Source organism: Symphalangus syndactylus, chromosome 21, assembly GCF_028878055.3.
Source record: "Symphalangus syndactylus isolate Jambi chromosome 21, NHGRI_mSymSyn1-v2.1_pri, whole genome shotgun sequence".
Lineage (NCBI taxonomy): Eukaryota > Metazoa > Chordata > Mammalia > Primates > Hylobatidae > Symphalangus > Symphalangus syndactylus.
This window is the reverse complement of record NC_072443.2, coordinates 22,695,429-22,723,255: the sequence shown is the minus strand read 5'-3', so window position 1 is coordinate 22,723,255 and position 27,827 is coordinate 22,695,429. Positions and strand designations below refer to the sequence as shown.

The 27,827-nt window shown below is 37.3% G+C and overlaps 2 protein-coding genes and 1 non-coding gene across 3 annotated transcripts in view; 2 read left to right on the top strand and 1 right to left on the bottom strand.

Annotated features, from left to right (window-relative positions):
- Positions 1 to 20,583, top strand: part of DCBLD2 (discoidin, CUB and LCCL domain containing 2) — a 97,826-nt gene extending 77,243 nt beyond the window's left edge. The window contains exons 10-16 of the mRNA XM_055260695.2: positions 3,343 to 3,493; positions 4,277 to 4,363; positions 4,512 to 4,637; positions 7,659 to 7,752; positions 14,964 to 15,013; positions 15,904 to 16,041; positions 16,775 to 20,583. Of these exons, the coding sequence (XP_055116670.2) occupies positions 3,343 to 3,493; positions 4,277 to 4,363; positions 4,512 to 4,637; positions 7,659 to 7,752; positions 14,964 to 15,013; positions 15,904 to 16,041; positions 16,775 to 17,244 (1,116 nt within the window). The 3' untranslated portion in view covers positions 17,245 to 20,583. The remainder of the gene's footprint in view (positions 1 to 3,342; positions 3,494 to 4,276; positions 4,364 to 4,511; positions 4,638 to 7,658; positions 7,753 to 14,963; positions 15,014 to 15,903; positions 16,042 to 16,774) is intronic.
- Positions 10,527 to 10,633, top strand: LOC129471796 (U6 spliceosomal RNA). The gene has a single exon (XR_008653744.1). It is a non-coding gene; the product is annotated as a U6 spliceosomal RNA (small nuclear RNA).
- ST3GAL6 (ST3 beta-galactoside alpha-2,3-sialyltransferase 6) overlaps positions 19,317 to 27,827 on the bottom strand; it is a 72,701-nt gene continuing 64,190 nt past the window's right edge. The window contains 2 exon segments of the mRNA XM_055260696.2: positions 19,317 to 22,926; positions 24,608 to 24,760. Coding sequence (XP_055116671.1) covers positions 22,840 to 22,926; positions 24,608 to 24,760 — 240 coding nt within the window. The 3' untranslated portion in view covers positions 19,317 to 22,839.

Here is a 27,827-nt window from a genome sequence, read left to right as displayed (position 1 = left end):
ATGTCTAATCTGTTAATCCCATCCAGTATATTTTTATCTCTGATACTGTATTTTTCACCTCTAGATATTCATTTTGGGAGTTTTAAGATGTCTCCAATGTGTCTTTACATGCTCATGCTTTTCTCTATCTCTGGAACATGGAGCATATATAATAGCTCTTTTAATATCCTCATCTGCTAATGTTATCCTTTGTCATATATGGGTCTTTTTATGTTGATTGATATTATGGATCATATTTTACCTGCCTGAATTTTTTTTATTGGATGCCAGACATTGTGTTACATTGTTTAGTGCTGGAGTTTTTTATTATTATTATTCCCTTAAATATTTTTGAGCTTTGTTCTGGGATGTAGTTAAGCTACTGGAAACAATGTGATATTTTCAAGGCTTGCTTTTAAACTTCATTAGGCAGGACCTGGACAGCCTTTAGTTTTCTTATTTTTCTCCACCACTGATACAATACTGTTCTAAGTACTCACTGCAGTGTCCCATGTATTATGAGGTTTCTCTGTTCTACCTGTTGGCAGTGTAAGGAATTCCCAGACCTAGGGAGCTCTGAGACTTGTCCTGCTGAATCCTTCCAGTGTTTCTTTTACTGGCCATAGGTCATTTCTTTACATGCAGCTGAAGATTTAAGGGAAAACTCCTTATATATCCTAGAAGTGTCTCTCTCTCTCTCTCTCTCACGCTATCTTTATAGCTCTCTTCTCTCCTAATCTCTGCCTACAAATTCTAGCCACCTTATTGGCCTCCCACTCTCAGCTCTGTCTCCGCAACTCAGTGAGACCAGCAGGCTCTGTTAGGGATCTCTCTCCCAGCACTGTGGCCTGGAAACTCTCTACAGACAGTACTGGGGCAATAAATAGCAGGGCTCACCTTATTTATTTCCCTTCTCTCGGTCATTATTGCCCAAGGCAGCCTGTTGTCCAGAGACTGAGAACCATTGTTGCATATATATTATCCAGTTTCTCAGGTATGTATAGGGCTGAACAATAAGTCTAATCCGTTACTCTCATGGTCAGAAATGCAAATCCTCACATTGAATTGTATGAATTAACAGTCTTTTCCCGCTCATATAAGTCCATCTGCTCCCTCATCACCTCCAACTCAAGGGTAATTGGTGTATTCATTTTACCCCTTTTCTGAGCCTGCACATGTGCATGAGCACACAGAGACTGCATTTGGTTTTGTTTTCAGAAAATGGGATTTGCATATATATACACACAATTTGTTTTCATAATATATCACTTTCTAACATTATGCCATATTGATGTGTGGTAATCAATAAAATTTAAGTTTCTTGAGGGTGGGAACCGTAGCAACCATATCCATTTTCTTTTCATGACACCTCACATGCTTCTCTGTACATGAGGATTCTCAGTAAATGCTCATAGGTTGACTATAGCAAATCTTTTTTACTTTTTATAAAATCGAGACAGCAATATAGAGGAAGATCTTAAGGATAGTTTTTATATGCTAAAGTAATGATTTGTTATCGTCCCTGTTCCACTAATACAGTAAGAATGAAAATAATTGCCTTTCATTTTATTTCAGAGTAATATCTGAGGAAATCACGGGGGCTCACTAGTATGGAAGTTACTGTAACTGCAAAACAAACTTTTTAGGAAATGAAGGATATTAACACATCTTTCGAGATTTATAGTCTAATGCCAAGTGAATTAGCCAAGAAGAAATAGAACCACAATACTTGGAAATAGCTTGATTGAGAAGTTAAACATTTACTTAATCTCACCTTAGCTGATTAGAAAAAAAAATCACTTTGATTTTAGGCAATATATGCTTATTAATGGTCTTTAGAAACTACCTAGTTGATCTGACCTAGAGAACAAACAGGGCTCTTTTTTAGCTTATTGGAGGCCATACTTAAGTCAGAAGACCCAGAGTCAAATTGCTGCCCTGTCATTGACTAGCTGTGCAATCCACTTACAGATTCCTGTGCCCTCTATTTCATAGGGTTGTCTGAATTAGTTACATTAAAATGTTTTATAAATAATTAAGTGCTTAAGGTACTATCATTATTTGCTTGAAGTAGTTAAGGGAATGAGACTCACCTAAACTCATATTTTTACCTAGGGATTATTTTTGTAATGCATTTGTTGCTATTTAGTTACAAGCATTATTAAATTAGTCACAGGCCAGGCATGGTAGCTCACACCTGTAATTTCAGCATTTTGGGGGAGGTCTAGGTGTGAGTATACTTGAGGACAGGAGTTTGAGACCAGCCTGAGCAGCATAGCAAGACCCCTTTCTACAAAAATAAAAAATCACCGTGTGCAGTGGCTCATTCCTGTAATCTCAGCACTTTGGGAGGCTGAGGCAGATGGATCCCTTGAGGTCAACATGGCAAAACCCTGTCTCTACTAAAAATACAAAAATTAGCGGGGTGTGTTGGTGCACTCCTGTAATCCCAGCTACTCAGGAGGCTGAGGCAGGAGAGTTGCTTGAACTTGGGAGGAAGAGGTTGCAGTGAGCCAAGATTGCGCCACTGCACGCTAGCCTGGGCAACAAAGCAAGACCTCTTCTCTAAATAAATAAGTAAATATTGCCACACATGTTGGCATGCGCCTCTGTAGTCCTAGCTACTCAGGAGGCTGAGGTGGGAGGATCTTTTGAGCCCAGGAGTTCTAGGCTGTATTGCGCTATGATCCCGCCAATGCATTCCTTGGATGACAGAGGAAGACTCTATATCTAAAAATAATTAATAATTTAAGCATAAAATAGCATTTCAAAGTCACTTCTAGTTTAAATGGCAGCATGGAACGAAAACCGGGATAATAGGAGAACTGTCTTTATGCAGTTTATCCAGTAGGTGGAGGTATATATCTGTTATATGTTTGTTAGTATATGTTCCTTAGTATATGTTCACCATCAGCCTGTTGAGAGAAAAATTATGAAAAGTACACAAGCAAAATATTTCCCCTAAGACCTGGCATGATCAATTTTATTTTACTTTAAAAATAAAAATTAATATATTTAAATAGTTGGTAATTCCACAAGACTAGAGTTACTATAGGATAAATTGTCTCACTGGATTTGAAACCTTTTACCCAAATGCCAAGTTAGCCCTCTTGTTAAGTTCTTAAATCATCTTAAAATCATTTCTATATTAAATATTTTTCTTTTATAAACTTTTGATTAAAATGTGCAGCATCTTAATAGTTTTCCAAATTATGATTATTTTCTTAAAAATTAATCCTTATTGTCATACTTTACAGATGTAATTTAAGGCCTAGAGCAAAGAACAAAAATATGTTTAAGTGGAGAAATTTAGCCCTGACCTCTATTGATTTAAAGTACCAATTTTTTGTTGTTTTTTTAAAGATATTTCAAGGAAACAAAGATTATCACCAGGATGTGCGTAATAACTTTTTGCCACCAATTATTGCACGTTTTATTAGAGTGAATCCTACCCAATGGCAGCAGAAAATTGCCATGAAAATGGAGTTGCTCGGATGTCAGTTTATTCCTAAAGGTAAAGAGACAGTGTGTTTAAGATATGTTATTTTTACTGGATTGCCAATTTAAAATGGTTTTGCTGTTCTCAGAGAGAGTAATCAATAATGTGAGTGTTTTTCTGGTTAAACTCTAATTACAATATCTTCTTAAAGGGATTTAAAAAAAATAAATGGTTACCATATTAAAAAGTTACTTATCAGAATGGTTTCCAAAAATTATAAGTGGAAGAAGAAATAGCATCATTCACGAGATAATGTAAATGAGATCACTTTCCAAATTTAGTCTCAATCCTAATAATTTTAAATCAGGTCTCATGTACTGTAATATTTGTTTAACATAAGCCTGAAAGATTGTAACAATACATTTAAAGCAAGAATAATTTATCTCAATATTATGCATTTTAATATACTGTTTACTTTTATACCCCAAAGGCTACCACAGTGCCTGACACATCGTTGGCCCTCCATAAATAATTATTAAATGAATTGAATAAGTACTATATCAAAATGTGGATGACTCCTTTATAGCTTTAGCATTCAACATCACTTTCCACCCCATTATTCTTCTTCCTAAAATTATTTTCAGATGATTTAATTATTTAAAAACTGAGAAATCCTTGCGTATTTGTGCATTTATTGCAGAGTATAATATTTATCCTTCCAATATATTTCTCTCTGAGAGTTAAAATTATTCTGCAGAATTAAATACTTTAGGAAATATTGAAGACATTTAGCATTACTATTTTTAATTATGATTTTTAAAAACAAAATGTTTAAATTTTTCTAAACCATTTTTCAAGGTCGTCCTCCAAAATTTACTCAACCTCCACCTCCTCGGAACAGCAATGACCTCAAAAACACTACAAACCCTCCAAAAATAGCCAAAGGTATGCCTGTTTTTAATGTGACAATTTGATATTCCTTGGATTGATGGTGCAACTTTCCAAAAATATATTAAAAGCATTATCAAATAAGTTTATGTTAATCCAGTTGGTACAGATTAAAAAATAAAGAGCTTTTAAAACTTTTTTAAAGGTCGTGCCCCAAAATTTACGCAACCACTACGACCTCGCAGTAGCAATGAATTTCCTGCACAGACAGAACAAACAACTGCCAGTCCTGATATCAAAAATACTACCGTAACTCCAAATGTAACCAAAGGTATGCAAACATGGAAATGAACGCCTAGTACATAGTATTGTTTTGTTTTTAACTAAAGTTTTCACGGGCATTTTTAAACCTTCAGTTTATTTTCTTCCAACTATAGTTTTTAAGTATAGCAAAAAAAAAAATTTATTTTCTTTCATAGGAAAAGACTGCATTCATCTAAGTTGTAGTCTCTGCTGCCATGTAGAATTGCTCTTTAAATATTTAGAGAAGGCCACTGTGTTGCAGGCCTCTTGTGATTTATTTTTCCTTACAGCTAAACATGTTGACTCTCAGGCTTAGAAATACAATATTTTCTAGAAATAACTGAAATCATAGCAGGAAACAAACTTGTTTCCCTTGATAATATATTAATTTGATGGATATGGAACTTGATGGCAAAAAGGGGAAAATAAAAACAGAACTTTTAGTAGAAACTAATAATTGTTAAAAAATACTCTGAGTTAACATATTCATAAAAAAAACTTTGGTCTCTTTTTAAGTGTTTGCAATTATATTTTTTAAGATCATAAATACAAATTTATTAGAATTTACTTTCAAGTTTTGTTGTCAGTGATAAATAAGGTCTCAAAATATATAAAACATAGTAGTCTTACTAGTTGTTGAAAAACAAAATTTCAATTGAATTCAAAAAAGTGTCAGTGTCATAGCAGACTAAGTATCAGGGTTGTCACATAAAAAGCTTACTTGTTTTCAGGAAAGTGCAGAGAGAGAAAGCAGTTCATCCAAAGTAATTTGTGCCACATAGAACTTCAGTCATTCTCATTTTTTGAAAGTTTGCCTGGATTCAGATAACTTTCTCTGACTTTCCCCGTGTTGGTTTCTTTCCCATCTTCTGAAGTGTTTTCACAAAGACGAATTTCTTTCTCGTGCTGCAGGTACAGCTAGAGGGAATCAAGAGTTCTCAGAGGCAGGAGATCTCAGCATCTTTTAACTGCTTACCAGTTGTCAGAAGGCATGTACTTAGGCAGAATCCCAGACCACATGTCTGGATGGAGATCAGTCACTGAAAAGTGTTGCTGATCTTAAAATCTGATTGCATCTCAGAACCTCAAGGCTAAAAAGAGTCTTTAAATAATTTCCTTCCAGAATTAGGATCCCTGTATGCCCAAAAAGAATAACAAAGAATGAGTTGGTCTTCTCAAAGACCTCCTGTCTCTTTTCTGGGGGGATGGTAGTATATAAATTTATTTTTTGAACCTAAGAAGGTGTTTTAAAGTCTCTGATTAAATCACACAGCATCCATCTAAACTCGATTATCTTCCCTTGTCTCACTAATCTTACAGAAAAAGCACATTTACCGTTGTGAATTCTGAGTGCTTTCTAGTCTAAGTCATTATTTCTGTTTATGGACTTCTCCATTTTTACAGCCAGGCTGAGAGTGATTTCATGGAAAATATTATGTCATGGTCAGATTTGTGCCTCTGTAGTTTCCAGGTCCTCCCTCAGCGGGGCCCGTGGCATCAGCTGGCTGTCCTTCTGAAAGGCTGTAGTAGCTCTTCTGTCTGTTCTCAACTATAGCTATTTTAAATATTCCCCTTATTTTCAAACCATTCACCCGACATCTTCACCCACTCTCAGTTACCGCTCCAACTTCACAGAGAAAGTAGGGCGTTTCCTTCCAGTGAAACTCCCTTTTTGTGGAGCCTACAAACCTATCCGTAGCCTCTGTTCACTGCTGTGAAAAGGGGGCTTCCTTATGTTGCCCAAGGCTGATTATATCACCTGTGCCCTGGTTCCCCTCCATCCACCTCTCAGGGACCCGATCTTACTGATTATCCTCTCCCTCTCCTGTATCTTCAGCCTCTTTCTCTCTTTTGGATACAGTTGTTTTAAGGAATAAAGAAGATGCTGCAGGTTAGACTCATTGCAGTGTCCGGCTCTGAGCCCCCAGTAAATATCAGCAGGTGCTGCTATTATCGTCTTCATGGCAAGTAGGGGGTTGAGCGACAAAGGAGAAAACTAATATCCCAAGTGACCTTAGGCAGATCATTTTCTATATCTGGGCCTAGAATTCCTTATCTCTGGAGTGAAATCAGGGGATTAAATGATCCCTAAATCTTTCCCAGTTCCAGCATTATGCTGGCTTCTGACCTGTTCACACACACATTTCCAATTGACTTTCTTAACATCACATTGTTACCTTCCCATATATATATATGAATGTTTTGCCATTATGATGTAACATCATTTCAATTGCTGGATTATTTTCTTTTTTAAGGAGGATACCATGATTTATTCCCTCTCATTTTTGGGCATTTGGATTATTTCCAATTTTTCACTCTTACGCAGAAACAGGGAGAACACCTTTAAGGATGCATCTTTTTTGAGTTTCTGAGAATAAATTGTAGGAATGGAATTGCCAATAGATGTTTGTACATATTGCCCAAAAATGCCAGTGAGATAGTATCAGTTTATATTTCCATTAAAAAATAACTGTTTCCTGGTAGCCTGTTCATCAATTAGTTGTTGTTTTAAATATTTGCCACTTTGATTAGCAAAAGTAGTATTTTGTTGTTTTTAAGTTATTTTTAACTTTTTTTGTGTTGGTTGTTTAACTTGTATTTCTTTGATTACTAGTGAAGCTAACATAGTTAATGGTTACTTGTATTTTTTAATGTATTGCTAGTTAATCTCTACTGATTTTTCTCTTAAATGTTTGGATTTGACTTGTAATGCCCTACAATATAATAATTATTTACAGTAACTCTTCACATATGTAGAAAATATATTTTCCCAATTTTTCATTTGTCTTTCAATTTTATTTTAGTGATTTAAAAATTTAGGAAAATTTCCCATCTCTACACAGATGGAATGAATAGTGTAACAAGCTTCTGTGTATCTGCAAAAGCTTCTGCAGTTACCACCACATGCCCAGTCTTGACAAATAATGTTTATGGTATTTCTGTGAGGTAGAAAAATGTTGAAAGATGATGTGGTTAATTTTCCCTGGTGATTTCTGCCTTTGGCGTTAATATGGCTTTTGTTTGTCTGTTTTTGTCTTTGTAACTTCAGATGTAGCGCTGGCTGCAGTTCTTGTCCCTGTGCTGGTCATGGTCCTCACTACTCTCATTCTCATATTAGTGTGTGCTTGGCACTGGAGAAACAGGTCAGTACATAGCTAGTTCACCTGAGTCCAACACTACCAAATGTGAAGTAGAAGCTAAATATAGAAGATGAACTACACACAGTGTTTACCTGTTTGAGAGTGAGAGTTAAGGTAGTTATTAAAATGAAAATTTCATGCTTCTCCTTTATTCCCATTAAAAATAAGTGAGTTCAATTCCACAATCAGTTACTAAGTACCTTTTTTGTATCAAGTTCTGCAATATACACTGGGATATGTACATTAATATGAACAATTTCTGACACATGATAGTGATATTTACTTAAAGAATGAGACACAACTCCTTTCTCTGAAGTGTTTAGCAGGGTTGACTAACAAGGAAGTGTATCATGTGGTTTGATGAGTTATGAACCATGAGAATTAACTGAAGTTTTTTCTTCGGGAAAGGGGAATCCTCAAGTTTGGCTTGCTTTGCCTTAAAGGAATTGTTGTTGGCTAGATAGAGGAAGGTAGATGTCTTTGTTCGGGATGCTATAAGAAAATACTATAACCTGGGTGACTTATAAATAATAGAATTGATTTCTCACAATTCTGGAGGCTGAGAAGTCCAAGATCAAAACACTGCAGATGCGATGACTAGTGAGGGCCTGCCGTCTGGCTTATTCATCGACAGTATCTTCTTGCCCGATCCTCACATAGTGGAAGGGATAAACAAGCTCTCTCAGGCCTTTCCTGTAAGGGCACCAATCCCATTCATGAGGACTCTGCCTTCATGACCTAATCACTTACCAAAGCCCCACTTTCTAATGAGGGTTAGGATTTCAACATATGAATTTTGGAGAGATGCAAATATTCAGACCATAGCAGTAGAGAATGGCCCAACCTGAGCGAATTGTTTGAGTGAAGGCACAGAGATATGGAATGTAGGCAAAATAGTGAGTCATTGCATGTACGCTTGGCATGGGGGAGTCCTGAGAAATAACCATAGAGGTGCAGTCTGGGCCTGGATCAGGAAAGGCTTTTCTGGAAGAGAGAAATTTAGATTTTATTCTATAGATGGAAAGTCACTTGAGTGTCAAGCAAAGAGGTGATATTGTCAGATGATTGTACAAAGATGGTGGCTGTTTTGAAGGGTAGATTGAAGAGGAGAGAGGCTGAGACTTAGCAAGATGAGTTAGGAAACCACTGAGGCCAGGCAGGCACATAACACACGGATTCTAGGAAAGGGAGAAGAGATGGAGACGAGATGTTTCCCAGGAGCATTGACAGGATGTATGACTAGTTGTCTAGTAAGGAAGAAGTGATACAGGAGGAATCTGAGGTTTCTGGCTTGTGCAGTTAGACCAGTAGAGGTGTCATGAGTTGAGATAACAGAGCAGGAGGGACAGGTTTGGTGGAGAATGAGAATGACTTCATTTGTTCAGCCGTGCAACAAATATTTGAATACTTGGCTGTTACCCTGTGTCAAGTATTGAGCCACGTGCTGGGGATTCCAGTGATTAACCCCAAAGCTTACAGATTAGGAACGGAAGCAATGCAAAAAAAACTCTCAGCTGTAACACCAGCCATAGAATATATGCCATGGGAGGAAGCTAGTGGATCCCACCTTCATGAGCAGGCTGTCTAAGCAGAGACACAGCAAATTAGTATGAGAACAATAGGGAAAGGAAAGGACTTTAGGAAATTCCAAAGAGGAGAGAGTATGATGCATTTAAGGAACTTAGCAACAACAGTGATAGTAGTGATGAGGCCCGCAGCAGCAGTAGCTAATCTTTATAGAAAATTGAATGCTAATCTTAATCACTATTCTACATAATTATTCTAAATACCTGTATTAATTAATTTAATCCTCAAAACAATCTGTGAAGCAGGCACTATAATAAGCCTCATTTTACAGAAGGAGAAAATGAGACACAACATAAATAACTTGCCCAAGGTCTCTCGGCTAGTACATAGGAAGAGGGGAGTTTTGGACCAGACTTGAGAGATCGTGCTCTTACCCACTGCTGCTCTGAACACATAATAAATAAAGTATAACTCACTGTTATTAAAGCACGGGGTGTGAGGGGGAGGACTGAGGAGTGCCGCTGTTGAGAGGGCAGGAGTCAGACAGAGCCTGAGGTCAGTTTGGGATAGTGTTGAAAGGACCCTGTGGACATCCAGACTCCTGAGGCAATTCGACCACACACCTGGCGTTAAGGACACAAGATCTGAGCTGGAGAATTGAAGTTACTGTTAGGAATGTAGTTGAAATCACTGATGAGTGGCTTTATGACAAGGAGTAAAGGGGCAGATGCCATTAATGTGCTGTGGAAAATAGGGAGGAGGAGCATGATAATAAAAACAGCTGCAGCTTATTGAATCCAGAGCTCATTCTAAGCACTTTATATGTAATGAATAAGTAACCAGAAGCTTTGTCACTTACGTTTATAAAATCCTTTATAGTACAACCTATGGCTAATATCGATGCCATAAATTTGTTGTCCTAGCCATATAGGGCATCTAACTTCTATTAAGAAAAGATGATTTATTTTTTTTTCTAAATCATATGATGATTAGAGCATTTTCAGGGAGAAAGGTGTTTAATCAGTATATTTTATTATTTCTTTTCCATTCAAGTGTTTCATTAACATCTTCAACACTTATTATCTTTTCCACAAATTTTATATTATACTGTACTTTGAAATAATGAAATAAGTATACCTACACTTTAAAATGAGGATGCATTTAGTATCAAAAATATAGTCTTATACTGGAGAATGTTTCCTAGTAGGAAAAGCACATGGCTTGGGCTTTTTATGAAAACCACATTTGTGGTGCTTGCTTCGGCAGCACATGTACTAAAATTGGAACGATACAGAGAAGACGAGCATGGCCCCTGTGCAAGGATAACACGCAAATTCGTGAAGCGTTCCATATTTTTAATTGCCCACATAGTTGGAAGTAAAGCACTCATCAGCAAATGTAAAAGAACAGAGATTATAACAAACTGTCTCTCAGACCACAGTGCAATCAAACTAGAACTCAGGATTAAGAAACTCACTCAAAACCGCTCAACTACATGGAAACTGAACAACCTACTCCTGAATGACTACTGGGTACATAACGAAATGAAGGCAGAAATGAAGATGTTCTTTGAAACCAATGAGAACAAAGACACAACATACCAGAATCTCTGGGACACATTCAAAGCAGTGAGTAGAGGGAAATTTATAGCACTAAATGCCCACAAGAGAAAGCAGGAAAGATCTAAAATTGACACCCTAACATCACAATTAAAAGAACTAGAGAAGCAAGAGCAAACACATTCAAAAGCTGCAGAAGGCAAGAAATAACTAAGATCAGAGCAGAACTGAAGGAGATAGAGACACAAAAAAACCCTTCAAAAAATCAGTGAATCCAGGAGCTGGTTTTTTGAAAAGATCAACAAGACTGATAGACTGCTAGCAAGACTAATAAGAGAGAAGAATCAAATAGACACAATAAAAAATGATAAAGGGGATATCACCACCGATCCCACAGAAATATAAACTACCATCAGAGAATACTATAAACACCTCTACACAAATAAACTAGAAAATCTAGAAGAAATGGATAAATTCCTGGACACATACACCCTTCCAAGACTAAACCAGGAATAACTTGAATCCCTGAATAGACCAATAACAGGCTCTGAAATTGAGGCAATAATTAATAGCCTACCAAACAAAAAAAGTCCAGGACCAGACGGATTCACAGCCGAATTCTACCAGAGGTACAAGGAGGAGCTGGTACCATTCCTTCTGAAACTATTCCAATCAATAGAAAAAGAGGGAATCCTCCCTAACTCATTTTATAAGGCCAGCATCATCCTGATACCAAGCCTGGCAGAGACACAACAAAAAAAGAGAATTTTAGACCAATATCCCTGATGAACATCGATGCAAAAATCTCAGTAAAATACTGGCAAACCGAATCCAGCAGCACATCAAAAAGCTTATCCACCATGATCAAGTGGGCTTCATCCCTGGGATGCAAGGCTGGTTCAACATATGCAAATCAATAAACATAATCCAGCATATAAACAGAACCAAAGACAAAAACCCCATGATTATCTCACTAGATGCAGAAAAGGCCTTTGACAAAATTCAACAGCCCTTCATGCTAAAAACTCTCAATAAATTAGGTATTGATGGGACATATCCCAAAATAATAAGAGCTATGTATGACAAACCCACAGCCAATATCATACTGAATGGGCAAAAACTGGAAGCATTCCCTTTGAAAACTGGCACAAGACAGGGATGCCCTCTCTCACCACTCCTATTCAACATAGTGTTGGAAATTCTGGCCAGGGCAATCAGGCAAGAGAAAGAAAGAGTATTCAATTTAGGAAAAGAGGAAGTCAAATTGTCCCTGTTTGCAGATGACATGATTGTATATTTAGAAAACCCCTTCGTCTCAGCCCAAAATCTTAAGCTGATAAGCAACTTCAGCAAAGTCTCAGGATACAAAATCAATGTGCAAAAATCACAAGCATTCTTATACACCAATAACAGACAAACAGCCAAATAATGAGTGAACTCCCATTCACAATTGCCTCAAAGAGAATAAAATACCTAGGAATCCAACTTACAAGGGATGTGAAGGACCTCTTCAAGGAGAACTACAAATCACTGCTCAACGAAATAAAAGAGGACACAAACAAATGGAAGAACATTCCATGCTCATGAATAGGAAGAATCAATATCGTGAAAATGACCATACTTCCAAAGGTAATTTATAGATTCAGTGCCATCCCCATCAAGCTACCAATGACTTTCTTCACAAAATTGGAAAAAACTACGTTAAAGTTCATATGGAACCAAAAAAGAGCCCGCATTGCCAAGACAATCCTAAGCCAAAAGAACAAAGCTGGAGGCATCACCCTACCTGACTTCAAACCATACTACAAGGCTACAGTAACCAAAACAGCATGGTACTGGGACCAAAACAGAGATATAGATCAATGGAACAGAACAGAGCCCTCAGAAATAATGCCACACATCTACAACCATCTGATCTTTGACAAACCTGACAAAAACAAGAAATGGGGAAGGGATTCCCTATTTAATAAATGGTGCTAGGAAAACAGGCTAACTATTTGTAGAAAGCTGAAACTGGATCCCTTCCTTACACCTTATACAAAAATTAATTCAAGATGGATTAAAGACTTAAATGTTAGACCTAAAACCATAAAAACCCTAGAAGAAAACCTAGGCAATACCATTCAGGACATAGGCATGGGCAAGGACTTCATGTCTAAAACACCCAAAAGCAATGGCAACAAAAGCCAGAATTGACAAATGGGATCTAATTAAACTAAAGAGCTTCTGCACAGCAAAAGAAACTACCATCAGAGTGAGCAGACAACCTACAGAATGGGAGAAAACTTTTGCAATCTACTCATCTGACAAAGGGCCAATATCCAGAATCTACAAAGAACTCAAACAAATTTACAAGAAAAAAACAACCCCATCAACAAGTGGGCGAAGGATATGAACAGACACTTCTCAAAAGAAGACATTTGTGCAGCCAACAAACACATGAAAAAATGCTCATCATCACTGGCCATCAGAAAAATGCAAATCAAAACCACAATGAGATACCATCTCACACCAGTTAGACTGGTGATCATTAAAAAGTCAGGAAACAACAGGTGCTGGAGAGGATGTGGAGAAATAGGAACACTTTTACACTATTGGTGGGACTGTAACCTAGTTCAACCATTGTGGAAGACAGTGCGGCAATTCCTCAGGGATCCAGAACTAGCAATACCATTTGACCCAGCCATCCCATTACTGGGTATATACCGAAAGGATTATAAATCATGCTGCTGTAGAGACACATGCACACGTTATGCTCATTGCAGCACTATTCAAAATAGCAAAGACTTGGAACCAACCCAAATGTCCATCAATGATAGATTGGATTAAGAAAATGTGGCACATATATACCATGGAATACTATGCAGCCATGAAAAAGGATGAGTTCATGTCCTTTGTAGGGACATGGATGAAGCTGGAAACCATCATTCTCAGCGAACTGTCCCAAGGACAAAAAAACAAACACCGCATGTTCTCACTCATAGGTGGGAATTGAACAATGAGAACACTTGGACACAGGAAGGGGAATATCACATACCAGGGCCTGTCTTGGGGTAGCGGGAGCGGGAGGGACAGCATTAGGAGATATACCTAACGTAAATGACAAGTTAATGAGTGCAGCACACCAACATGGCACATGTATACATATGTAACAAACCTGCACGTTTTGCACATGTACCCTAGAACTTAAAGTATAATTTAAAAAAAAGGAAAACCACATTTGTGATCTTGAGCCTATCGCATAGCTGTCTTGTCCTCATCTGTAGACTAGAATAATATCTGCTTTCTCCTTAGCTTGCAAAGACTAATTTGAATTGAATAGATTTACACCCTTGAATCTGAAAATGTTATTTCATTTGCTTGGTTTTTCTTTCTAAAAGGCACTTGGTAAATAATAGTTCTTAATGGAGGGAAGAGAGATTTTTCTGAGAGGTCGACTGGGGAGAATCTTGTTTGTTGCATACGTGAGTCTCACCTCCCCCAGAGAATTTCAGTGCCTCCCAGGCCTGGAGAGTCATGTTCTCTTCCCTCTCCACTTCTCGCTGTTAGTGGTAGCATTGACTTATCCTGGGATGGTTGGAGGAATCAGATCTATGCAATTAAGGGTATGAGACCCTTTAAACTTCTCTGGGGAAAAAGACTGTAGAAGAAAAAGCAAGAAGTTGGAGAAAAAAAATGCAGAATAGAAAACCAGAAGATGATGGGTTTTTTAGATCTGTGAATTTTGTGACTCAGTTGATTTATGATATCTGTATTTGAAACCAAAACAGACTTAACATAATTTACCTATAATAACCCACATATCAGAGGTGATTCTTTGATTTGATTCAGTCTTTTCATGTACAGACTTCGCATTTTTACATTTCTTTTATCCCTTTTGAGTGGGTAATAGGTAGGTAACAAGGTAGCTATGGCAAAAGATAGTTGTTTACTGAGAGTCCAGGATTTATAAACCTCAGCATGGCAACTTTGAAAGCTGAATTAAATAGAGGACTCCCTTAGGTAGATCAGCAAATAGAGATATGTACTCTAGACTAATTATTAACTTTGGTGTTTATTCTGTAGTTTCATAAATGTCTTACCAGTGAATTTACTCTATTTGCTAACTTCTCTTCTATATTTTTCCAGAAAGAAAAAAACCGAAGGCACCTATGACTTACCCTACTGGGACCGGGCAGGTAACTCACGTGGTCTTTGCATCTCATTTCTATCAGAGGGATGTCCCTCCCCTACAGGGGGCAGTAGTGAAAGAAGAGAGTCATTCTCAGGCCCAGGTGAACTCCCCGACACTGTTAGAACAATGGCATTACTCTTCAGTTCTCACCATTTTTACCCTCTGCAAAATCTCTTGTAGTTCATAAGTAATGAAATGAAAAGTACAAATTTCTTAAAACAAGCTCTGTTCTTTTTCTTCTGGAAAACTTGTGTAGTTTGTCCTGTATATCTGTTTCTCATGAGGAGACTGGCTTTCTGTGGCCCTTGTGAACACTGAGTAAGAAACAAAAGACTGTGGTCTCCAGGACACGGTGTGTGTTTGTCCTCTGCCATGGTTATTCACCAAGTGAAGTCCAGCAGTTTAGGAATTGGGAGGTCTCCCATGATGAGTTGTCATCTTCTGAATTACTGCAAGTGACACCAAAGGGGCCCCCCTACCAGTCTCTCACTTCCCAATCTCACTACTGGATCAGCTCTTAGGAGCCAGGAGAGTTCACTGCTGTGGCTAGGGTAGAAAAGGGCAGCTAGTGCCCCAGGGTAGATCTTGGAAAATATTTTTTGGGAAAAACGTAATTAAAGCCACCCCTAAAATAGATACTGTATCTGGCTGTACTATACTAACAGTGATTTGCCTGCATGTGTTTGGTAGAGATTGCCACCATGTACTGCTTGGTGCTGGATAGTCTATCACAGCAAAAAAAAAAAAAAAAAAAAAACAGTTTAATTATAAAGGCAAGTTTGTAGAGATATTTGTTATAGAAATGGCTTCAATGCAACAGGATTTCTCTTGATATTACTGTTTGAGATACAGGTTTTTATTTAATGGTCTCTTTGGCTTACCGTCACAATGAAGGTTGGTGGAAAGGAATGAAGCAGTTTCTTCCTGCAAAAGCAGTGGACCATGAGGAAACCCCAGTTCGCTATAGCAGCAGCGAAGTTAATCACCTGAGTCCAAGAGAAGTCACCACAGTGCTGCAGGCTGACTCTGCAGGTAACTGTGTTGCAGCCTTCTGGTACCAGGCAGAGGGAGAACCTGCTTAGGCTTGCTATAAAGTGCTTTGGGATTTACAGTTCTTTGATCCCTTTCATGTTTAAGAAACCAATTGTTTCCTAAAGGTAGAACCACTTTTTTAAAAGGTGACTTTTCAGAGAGTCATTTCTGTATCTCAGATGTTCTGTCTGTAAAGTTGGGACATTGATTTCTAAAGACTCTGGGCATTATGTATGTTAACCGAGGCTTGTGGGGAGACCTGAGATGTTGAGAGGAGAGCGGGAAAGACAGAAGAAGCCTTACAGTGTTTATCCTCTTAGCCTAGTACATACTTACTTTAAATATTTCCTAATATTTGAAAAAAATCTCTGAAATTATTTTTCAAGATTTTTATTCCAGTAACTGAATGTTTCTTTTCCAATGAAATATTCTGAAAATAATTCAGAAAGGAAATATTCAGTAAAGAAATATTTTGTCTGTAAATCTAAAGAACATATGTGAAAACTCTATATGCAAAATTACATGAATGAGACTTTCTGGTATATTATTACTATGAGAAGTACTAGACAGTATGTTTAATTTTAATTTTTGAAGTTCTTGCAGATTAACTACTGATGGCAACAAAAGTACCCTAAAGAATGTTTGCTTTTAGTGTAATCTGCAGCTGCCACCCTAAATTATGCAATCTCTTTACTAGTAAAATGACTTTTCTGTTGTCTTGTGATATCCACAGAGTATGCTCAGCCACTGGTAGGAGGAATTGTTGGTACACTTCATCAGAGATCTACCTTTAAACCAGAAGAAGGAAAAGAAGCAGGCTATGCAGACCTAGATCCTTACAACTCACCAGGGCAGGAAGTTTATCATGCCTATGCTGAACCACTCCCAATTACGGGGCCTGAGTATGCAACCCCAATCATCATGGACATGTCAGGGCACCCCACAGCTTCAGTTGGTCTGCCCTCCACATCCACTTTCAAAGCTACGGGGAACCAACCTCCCCAACTAGTGGGAACTTACAATACACTTCTCTCCAGGACTGACAGCTGCTCCTCAGCCCAGGCCCAGTATGACACCCCGAAAGGTGGGAAGCCAGGTCCACCTGCCCCAGACGAATTGGTGTACCAGGTGCCACAGAGCACACAAGAAGTATCAGGAGCAGGAAGGGATGGGGAATGTGATGTTTTTAAAGAAATCCTTTGAAGGTGATGCTGCTTTTTACAAAGCATCGTTTTAAAGCACACGGCCTTTTTTTTTTTTTTTAATTATTAGTGGTAGTAATATATAGACTGTATTACATATCTGTCACTGAAGTGGTTGGGGAAAATGTGGTGACTGAGGTACAGGAAACTACTAATCTTGCCATCTTGCTTTAAAGTTGTTATGGTGGCACAGTTACTGCTCGCCTGTTAAATTTCAAATGTCCTGTTTGATACTACTGTAGAACACTATTTTTAATACAGAAAAAGCTCCCTATAATGCACTTCAGAGAAATTAAAAATCACTGAGAGTATTTATTACCAATGCTGCAGGTACATTAATGAACTCGAGATGGCTCTGTAAGCCTGACTGGCAGTAACGCACGGTACTGTTCTTGAAATACCTAATGGCTTGAAATTCTAGTCTTTGTGAAAGATGGGTACTATCATGATTTCCTCTTCTATTCCTATATTCTTTTCTGGATTTTTTTTTTAATAATTAGTGATATAAGCATTGTTTTGATTGCAGCCATATCCACTTACCCATCTTAAGATCTATAGCTGGGATTCTCTGACTTGTAATGAGCAGGGGGATTGCTTTTCCACTTTGTGACACTCTTTAGAGCTTTAATGCTTCACAGTATATGGCCTTGTCTCATCCTTGCGTGTTCCACTTGAGGCCCTTGGTGGCTTGCCCCATTCTTGTGTTCATAAGATGTTTGAGTATTTCTGATGAGTGATGCTTGCCTTAGTCTCATGAATTCAGATCCCTTCATGTCTTTTAAGTATGCTCCTCTGTGTGTAAACAGGAACAACTTTATGATTTGAAAGCTTTAAAGGAGATTCTTCTCCCACCTCCAACTTTATTTGCAATGGGATTTTTCCTAGGAGAGTTATGAAAAGTTGAAGGCTTCTAAAGGAATACTGTAAACATGACCCACTTATATTTATCACAGTGAAAGGCAAAATTATTCACTCAGAAGTAATATAAATTACCTCTTTAAAAAGTAACCAGAATTTGTCCTTTTTGGTTTTATACATTCACAAACATACATTTTTCTTGAATCTCACGGTATTTTATATTTTTAGTTAGAAAAAAGACTTTTTCATTTCAGTTTTCCATAAACTGTTACACAAAATATAAACCTAACGTGTATTTTCCAGGACTGCGTGATCGTGCACTTTGTGTGATAAGAGGCTTGAGTAGTCCTGTATGTCACCTAGGGAACAGACATTATAGCTTCCTAGCAAATGAATATTCATGCCTTGTTTTTGATACCTCCTGGCAGCTTCCATGTCACGACTTGTTCATACCTGCCCAGAGCTAGTTTTAGACACGGCAAAATAGAAATCATCTGTAATTTATTAGCCAACAATGTGAAACCATCTTTAAAAGCCTTCAGACTGGCAAGACGACATGAGCAGCTCACCATATGATAAAAATATATAAATTTGACATTCCCTCTTCCATAAACCTTTGTTTGTAGATTTAATGTTGAACAGTACTTTTCCATAAAGTTCTAGTCACTTCTGTTGGCCTTAGCCACCAGATTATGATGTTGCCAGAATTCGCTCAATTTGAATAAAGATGAACAATATTTGTTTTCTTGCTTCCATGAATTATATCAGTATTCTAAAACATTGCTTCAGAAAGAGAACTGTTTATTTCTGCAGGCTTCCTGCCCTTTTGTAGTATGGTTTTGTTGGCCTTATTTTCACTGGCTTTTCCTTCTCCAAACTTTGAGGTGCAATTTCATTTATAGAAGAATCAATACATATTTTGTTTCAAAATGTTTGAAACAAAAGACATAGATGTTAGACTTTTGTTAAAACATATATGGATGTGTAAAGCACATGTATTAATGCAGCCATCCCTTTTCAGGTGGAAAGAGAGCAAACCAATTGATTTTTTAATTCATCCTTAGTACACAGAGAATATACTTTTCCTCAAGTAATATACCTGTTTGAAGCTTTAAGAGAGATGTTTTTGGTAACTATTTCATTTTCCCAAGGAAGTTTGCTATTCTTGTGTTGTGTATACCCGATTGTTTTTTCCTGGAGGTTTTTGTTGTTGCTGTTTAGTTTTGGGTTTTTTTTTTTTTTAAGAGAGGCAAGTGTTTTCTGAAATGATGCATATTTTAAGACTCGATTCATATTGCCACTGTGTTATCCTTGAACTACCAGTAATGTTTATAAAATATCTAGTTTTTACAACTTTTATATAAACTTTACTTTCCAGATGAAGAGCTGAGCCTGATTGAAATGGTTTTTCTGCTTTGTACTTCTTTTTAGTTCATTGGTTTTTATAGTAGAGGTTTTCTATTTGTTTTTGTTTTTTTTACTACATTTATATGTCTGATACATACGCAGCTTTGGAGACAATCAAGTAACAACTGAAAATGTGAAAGTAACCATATCTGACAAAATTCCCTTGGATTTTTATCCTTTGCTTGCAACATTTAAGACTCAAAGTCACTGGTGTATTGGATTAAGTTTTTTCCTGTTAATGCAATCATAGAAATACATCAGAGACACAACAAATGTGGCCATTACAGGTTTCATAAAATTACACTGACTTGGCTGTTACTTGATCTTAGGAAACAGCACAGTTTAAGATATTGTGAATTCTGACTTATACTTTATTAAATGCTGTAAATCTAAGTAGATCCTGTTGGATGTGATGGGTCTAGTCAAGTTTATTTAAGTTCATGTTTCACTGTTTGCACTTTGCATTGAACAATGGGTTTGTTTGCTGATGTAAGCGGTTCGAGTGAAGAATTAATGCAGTAAGTATGACAACACATACACACTTGCCTCTCCCCATCCCTAGAAGAGGGGAGCAGAGTCCGAGCTTATCTAAATATGAATGTGGCCACAAAGCTGTGGAAAGTGACAAAGCTTGAACACCTTTGCCCTGGCTCTGCATTGTCACCTAGAGAGCAAGAGGCCTATAGAAACATCATGTCAGATGAAATGATTCTCTGCTTTTTGGTTCTGAACTTGAAGTCCCTAAACTGCAAAATCTAAGTAAGAGTTGGATGGTTATTAAAATGCTTTTAAAGTCAACTGTGGCACCAATTCTCATGTAATCCAACTTGTGACTTTTTTTTTTTTTTTTTTTTTTGTGGCACTGGGGAAAGTGGAAACAAACATGTATTGAAATACATATTGGAAATAAAAACGGTTTGAGTGTCAGTGATATCCTCCCAGAATGTACTTTTCTTACCTCGGCATGTACTGTAGTCACTCAGTATTTGTATATGTTGCTAGAATTTAGATTGTAAAATAGTGAAATTTTAATGTGTTCATTTGTTTTTAATAAATTGTATATATGTCTTGCTCAGATTATTTGGTTTAAATAAAACAACCTTGAGGTTTGTAGCTTTTCCTTACACTATAAAATGCCAGATTCTTCTATTTTAACCTCACTAATTTATGGCCAATATTGTGCTTCCAGCAACATTTGAAAATGCCACTATTGGTTTTTAATTTGACTTTTTCTATGAACAGCGCCATCCTTTTTTAAGAAAAATAATTTCAACTTTTATTTTAGATTCTAAGGGTACATGTGCGGGTTTGTTACATGGGTATATTGTGTGATACTGAGGTTTGTGGTATGAATGATCCCATCATCCAGGTTGTGAGCATAGTACCCAATACACAGTCTTTCAGCCCTTGCCCTCCCCTCTCTCCCCCCACCCCAGTCCTCAGTGTCTGTCAATCATTCCCATCTTTATGTCCTTGTGTACCCACAGCACCATCCTTTTTGAAGCATGATTTACTTTATATCAACTGAACTTCAGCAGCCACACTGCAGCCTATGGCTGTGTGGTATGAGGGGAAAATCACACTGATGATTACCTGTGATTCCAGTTCTGGTACCTTCTTCCTTTTGCATCTCAAAGTTGTAAGAAGAATCAAAACTGTGGGACTCTGCAAACATATGGTGGTATTCATAATGTCTGATCTGGGTTAAATCAACTACTACTATTCTCCCCTTTATCCTGCTTTATAAGGACTGCATTCTGTTTCTGAGCCAAATCTAATGTATTTCACCCTTTATACACCCTCTTTAAAGAGGCAGGTTGGTTGTCAGTAATCAAGCCATGGTTTTCCAGTGTTTCCCAATTGTATTTATTGTTCAAAAGAGAGTAATTCGTTCTTCAGCTCATACCTCTTCTGACAACTTTTACCCATCCTTATAACTTCTGTTGTCCTGTTCCTTCACCTCTCATTCCCCTACCTCCAGATGGCCTTTGGTTACACTCATGAAAATATAGGAAGGGAGACTAGCTCACCACATTTGTAGGATTGACCGCCTTGCATTGGATCAGATTCTCTGGTGCACCCTAGGTAGCCAGGCAAGCTTTCCATCTTAAGATTAGTTTTAATCATGGGAAAATGAGATTTTCTTTTTGTACCATTTAAATCCAAAAATGCCAACTTCACTTTTTATATTTTTTTAGAAGACAGCCTCGCTCTGTCACCCAGGCTGGAGTGCAGTGGTGCGATCTCAGCTCACTGCAACCTCTGCCTCCCGGGCTCAAGCAATTCTCGTGCCTCAGCCTCCCTAGTAGCTGGGACTACAGCGCATACCACCACACCCAGCTAATTATTTTGTATTTTAGTAGAGATGAGATGAGGTTTCACCATGTTGGCCAGGCTGGTCTTGAACTCCTGAGTTCAGGCAATCCAACTGCCTCCCTCAGCCTCCCAAAGTGTTTTAGGATTACAGGTGTGAGTCACCATGCCCAGCCTCAGCCTGACTTAAGTATTTACTTGTTCTGTTGTCTTCTTTACCTTTCCTAATTTACTTCAAGTGGAAAACCTTCAAAATTTAATGAATAAGTCAGGCAAAAAAAAAATAATGTTCAAGATTTTTTTTTTTCCTTCTTGAGCTTGCCTGGCTTAGCTTCATTGTATAAAGTTAAACCTCATTTCTTTAAAATAATACAAAGCCATCAGAGTTTAGTATAATTGTATTCTTTAGTTATTTACTTATCTAATAAGAACTTTATGTTTAGCCCATTTCCTTTAACTTACTTAAAAACCCTGCCTTCATTGTACCAAATTACTCTTCACAATCATGGTTCATTTAATTCTGGGGGTTGTCAGGGGAGAGCTTAATTAAACCAGTATGAATTTAGATTTCCAGAGCCAAGTGGTTTCGGCTTGCCACATCAAGCCACAATCATGTGATTTTCCACCAGCCATGTTTACCGTGGCCAAATATACTTCTCAAAATGTCTTCTTATAGTCAGAATTGTTGTGGTAAACTAAATCCTTAGTAGGAAGTCATATCCCTTCAAAAATCTAAGATGAAGTAACTATAAAAAGACATGTGAAAACACCTCAGAAAACTAGCTTATTTTAAAAACAATGCAATCAAAACTTATTTTCCTGATATCTTAACATTTCTTGGTTTTCATAAGTTAAATATACAATATTCACAGAAATTAAGCTGGTGGTTATGAATCACCAGGCAGCAACAGACAATATACATAATTATTTGACGAGTGCATCCAACATATTTTAAACTAAAAATTGCAGTACAAAAATAAAACTAACACTGTTAGCATCATCTTCTGAGTCTGTAGAGTCAATCTTGAGTCAAATTGATTACAAGGTTTTTTTCTATAATGTCCTTCAAAAAGAGCTGCTCTGCAGTCACATTGTGATACGCATTCTAAAGAAGAAAAATACAATTACCATCTTTCCCAGTCGCAAAGTATTAGCACCAATGGAATACTTTATATCTAAAAAATTCTGAATAAAGAACTCGAATGTTAAGTAATGAGTTGCATGTACTTTTAACTTTTGATAGCCTTTTAAATTACTTTCCTTACTGGTTCTTGTGCAAAAAGCTTTCCCTACAGCCCACTCTTTCCATTTCAGCTCTCACATAAGTAAGGCTCCTTCATATCAAACCCTGGTAGACCGAATCATGGTACAATACAAATCTGGAGACCAAAATTTTGAGTTGTTCACTTTAATGGAAGAAGCCCCTAGAACTCAGTTTAAAAACAAAGGCAAAAAATCAGCCTGGAGATAAGAAACTATTAGAATGCCTGGTTCAGTTTAAGATATGTTAAAAATTACTGTTCTATACATGAATATCCAAGTTTTCTTCCTGAGGAAGTTGTTTTAATATTCTGCCCTTTAGATGACACTTGAAATACCACAAGTGCTACAGGAAAGTTTAGGGCTGAGGAGAAATGAGCCTAATCCAAAGTCTGTTGGGGCACCTCATTCTTGAAATACTTAAGTGCTTGTCTTACGTGGTGGGGACAGACGGTAGGGGTGAGGGACAAAAGACAATACAAAATCTAACCTGGTTTATACCACTTCCTCAGCTTATATAGTGGGGTGATTCAAGGGGACTGATTTCATGAGATATATCCATATACTTTTTATCAAGTAATATTTCAATATTAAAAGTATACAGATAACATTTTAGTCCTATCACTTGTGATGCACTACTAATTGAAGTTAGAATTAGCTAGGAAATTCCTTCCTAGTCAAGTAAATTACAAATCCTTAGCCAGGCACAGTGGCTCATGCTGTAATCCCAGCACTTTGGGAGGCTAAGGTGGGCAGATCACATGAGGCCAGGAGTTCGAGACCAGCCTGGCCAACATGGCAAAAACTCGTCTCTACAAAAATACAAAAAAAAAAAATTAGCCGGGTGTGGTGGCGGGCACCTGTTATCCCAGAAACTAGGGAGACTGAAGCAGGAGAATCACTTGAACCTGCGGGGCAAAGGTTGCAGTGAGCCAAGATCATGCCACTGCACTCCAGCCTGGGTGACAGAGTGAGACTCTGTCTCAAAAAAAAAAAAAATTTTTTTTAAACTAAAATTGTTAACAAAAATAAATAAATACAAATCCTCACTATTAATCCCTAGTCAAGAGAAGTGTGATCCAGTACGAAGGTTTGTAACCTTTTTGTTCATGAAGATTCTCTTGTAGGGTTAAAATATTCTACACCATCTTGTCTACTTAAAAACAAATGAGAATAAGCATAGCAATGCAAGGTGAATTTGTAATATCTCAAACACAGCAGGTTGCCTGAATTTCAATAGTGCAAATTGATATAATATCTAAAGTAAGGTTCTGTACTTACATGGGTTTGATGACACTTGGCAATAACCATGAGGCCCATAAATTGGGATTTGATGCTGTAGTGAAATGATCCTGGACATGAGTTCTAGTTGCAGCCCTTGGTAGCCCTGTAATCCCCATCAAGCCCTCAACCCCTCAGAACCTGGTCCCTCAGTAAAATGAGTGTGAGAAGAGAAAATATGGGCTTTCCATCCCTCAAAGATTAGTCCAAAGCATATGTATATTACCTAAAGTACAGTATATTACCTTATTCATCAAAGACATGGTGGCATTCCCATAGTAGTGCAAAGGACTCTTGAGGTCAGAAAAGTTGTATTTAAAACCGGCTAGGTGAACTTCGTGACATACGTAAAACGCCAATGTGATGGCAATAATTCCTGTTGTTGGGTGTTTAGGTTTCTGGGGGAGGGAATGAAAAAAAAATTTTAAGCAAAAGGAGCTACTTGTTACCAAAGCATATTTGGTTGGCTGAATCATATAAAACAGGGATTTCTAAGCATTTAATAAGGAGAGAAATAATTAAACTCTCATTATAAGTCTCAAGCCCCAAAGAGTATGCATATATACCTTAACTCTAAAAAATATACAAACTGTGACTGAAATCTTAGGAAGTCTTTAAAATAAAATATAGCTGTGGTATTAGCCCAGAGGACAACTATCCAATGAAAGAATACTGTGAGGCTTAAGGAAGAGAATGTTGCTGTATTGTTCTAAAAAATACAAAAATATGATGAGTCAGGCTCCTTATGGCAAAAGCAAAGCCTGGGAATTTTGAACACATGTATGAAATGGAAGGACAGCTTAATTCGCGAATGGATGGAATCATGATAAAAGACTTCATATAAATTCGCCTTCGAATAGCTATATTTTATACTCACCATTTAACTCTAGGGAAAGGCTAATCTAGTACTTCAATGACAAATTGTAACAGTATCTGACTAGAAAATAAATATTCCAAATGCATACGTAGCAATATCACAACTCAACTGCACCATTATACTTTTAGAAAGAAAAACCAAGCATCCTCTTTCCTTATCTTACATATATCTTGAAAACCAGTGTGATAGATATTTGACAAGAGGGTCTTGGCTTTCAGAAATTGTAATTCTCACTGAGATGGCCTTCAAAGCGAAAAACAAGATACATCTTAAGCTTTTTACATAACACTTTCAATAAAGTGTTTCTTATAGTTCCCACTGAAATTACATATGACTTACTATGATTTTGAGGAAAAGAAAAAAAGAAATCGAAGAAGCACAACCAAATCAATTCCAGGAGGCAAACTTGTCCGAAAGCATTAACTGTCTTCAGCATAAACTTTTCTTTATCCTATGTACCATTGTAACCTAGGAGTCATTCAGCCTTCATTGATCCCATTACTTTTTCCTTCTCCTTGCCCCTTTTCATGTCTTCTACTTTCTTGCTTCACATCTTAAGAGTCCTTCATCTGTCTTTATAACCATTCCTTTATGTAGACCAGCTCTTCTGCAGCCATCACCCACAGAACCTATATTACCACCTGACAAACTCTTCTAAGAGGAATAAGCACTGCAGTCACCCTGTACCCACACCCCAGCAACAGAATAGGGCAAGAGAAAAATATGCTTACCTGGTTGAATGTTGAATTTATGACCCAACTCTCGAACAGGCATTAAGTATGCCCAGCGATCCAGTTACGTTTGACTAGTAAATTTCCATTCCTACTCTCCAAGATGAGAATTTATAACTTTGTATCCTCCAACAGCCCTAGTCTCCTTCCTAATTTGACTATTTAATCTATTTTTTTAAGGAAACAAACGCAGTCAAAAGAGTGACTTCATCATCCCAACTCCAAGTCTACCATCTTACCTGTATCTTTACTCACATTTGCAGTGCTTATTCCTCTTATAATGGATGAGATATAACTTCAGCAACTTTTCACTAGTATATATTTTATCCCATATCACTTCTCAACAATTTTACTTCTGTACTTATCTACTTTCTCCCCCTTATCAGTGTTTCTTTCTGCTGAACCATTCCCTTCAGCATATACACAGACCAAAAATAAACAAAACACACTTCTTCGATCCTATATCATCTTCCAACTATTGCTTCACTTCTCCGATCCTTGTTCTAGCAAAAAGTCCACTAAAGATTTGTTGCTGGTTGCTCATGTCCCAGGTTCTCTTAAACCCAATTCAAGCAGGCTTTTTCCTTCTTTCTTGTTGTCAATATATATCACCAATATGACCTCCACGTTTCTAAAACCAAGGTGCATTATTTACATTCAACCTCTGGACAGCATCTGATATGGCTGACTTCTCTTGAAATACAGCATTTGGTTTCTGGGACACCATGTCCTACTGGGACTTTGATGTAGCTACAGCTAGTTCTAATGTCATCACTAAGTATGCTCAGCGTCTTCCTGTGCTTTTGGAATTAAAGATTTTACCTAAAATGAAGAAGCAAGAGATATACCTGATCATACTTCACTTAGGAATATAGGAAGTGAAAAGTCACAAAACACACATTCAGAAGCTGTCCTTTACCCTCAAAATTACTAGGAAGTCAGGTTTAAATGTAAAACATGTATGCTTTTTGACTTGAGCATTCCACTTCCAGAAGTCTATCCTACAGAAATCTGACAAATGGGCAGAAAACCCCTATAAACACATGTACTGCTACATTATTTAAAGAGAAGAAAATGTTGGATATATCTGAGTGTTTATAAATAGGGGAAGAGTTAAATAAAGAGAAAAAAGAAAATAACAACAATACCTATGGTATAATCATAATTATACTGAACAAACAAAAAGGGTATGTGTTTAAGAATGCATAGCAGATAGTCTGGAAGCACATAAAAGGTAGAAAAGCTTGAGAGGTTACATGGGTTGTAGAGGGAAGAGAAAAGAATGGTGACATCCTTTTTGATTTTTAATATTCCTTTATTTTCAGTGTGCAACACTAGCTTGTTTTCAGCATATAACACTTTTGAATTTCTTAATCACAATTTTTATCATGTTAAATATACATCATGAAAATACATGATGTATATTTATTTCTTTGGATTTTTTCCCTACTTTAAAAAGGGGTGAAAAACTCATTTCAACCAAGGTATCATGTTATACAGCTACTCAAGCTTCCAGTGAAAAATATCTCTGCCACTGTATGGGTCTAGAGTATTGTTTTCTAGGGAAAGAAGGCAAACAGGAGTGAAAGTCAATGAGATTTCGTTTTGAAATTTCAAGAACTCTTTCAACATTGCTGTAACTACCATTTCCTGAGAATTTAATGCCAACATTTCCTCTGACCACAGAAATGTTTCTGGACTACTTTACTGTCCTTCCTCACCTTTCCTCTGGCTTTCCTGTGATATTTTTATCAGAGCATCTCAGACAGTTCTTTTTAGCCTGCAAAGCCATGCACTTGTCCTGAAGCCAGGCCAGCTACTCTGAGCACAAGCCTGCCCGTCAGCCCACCCAGTCAG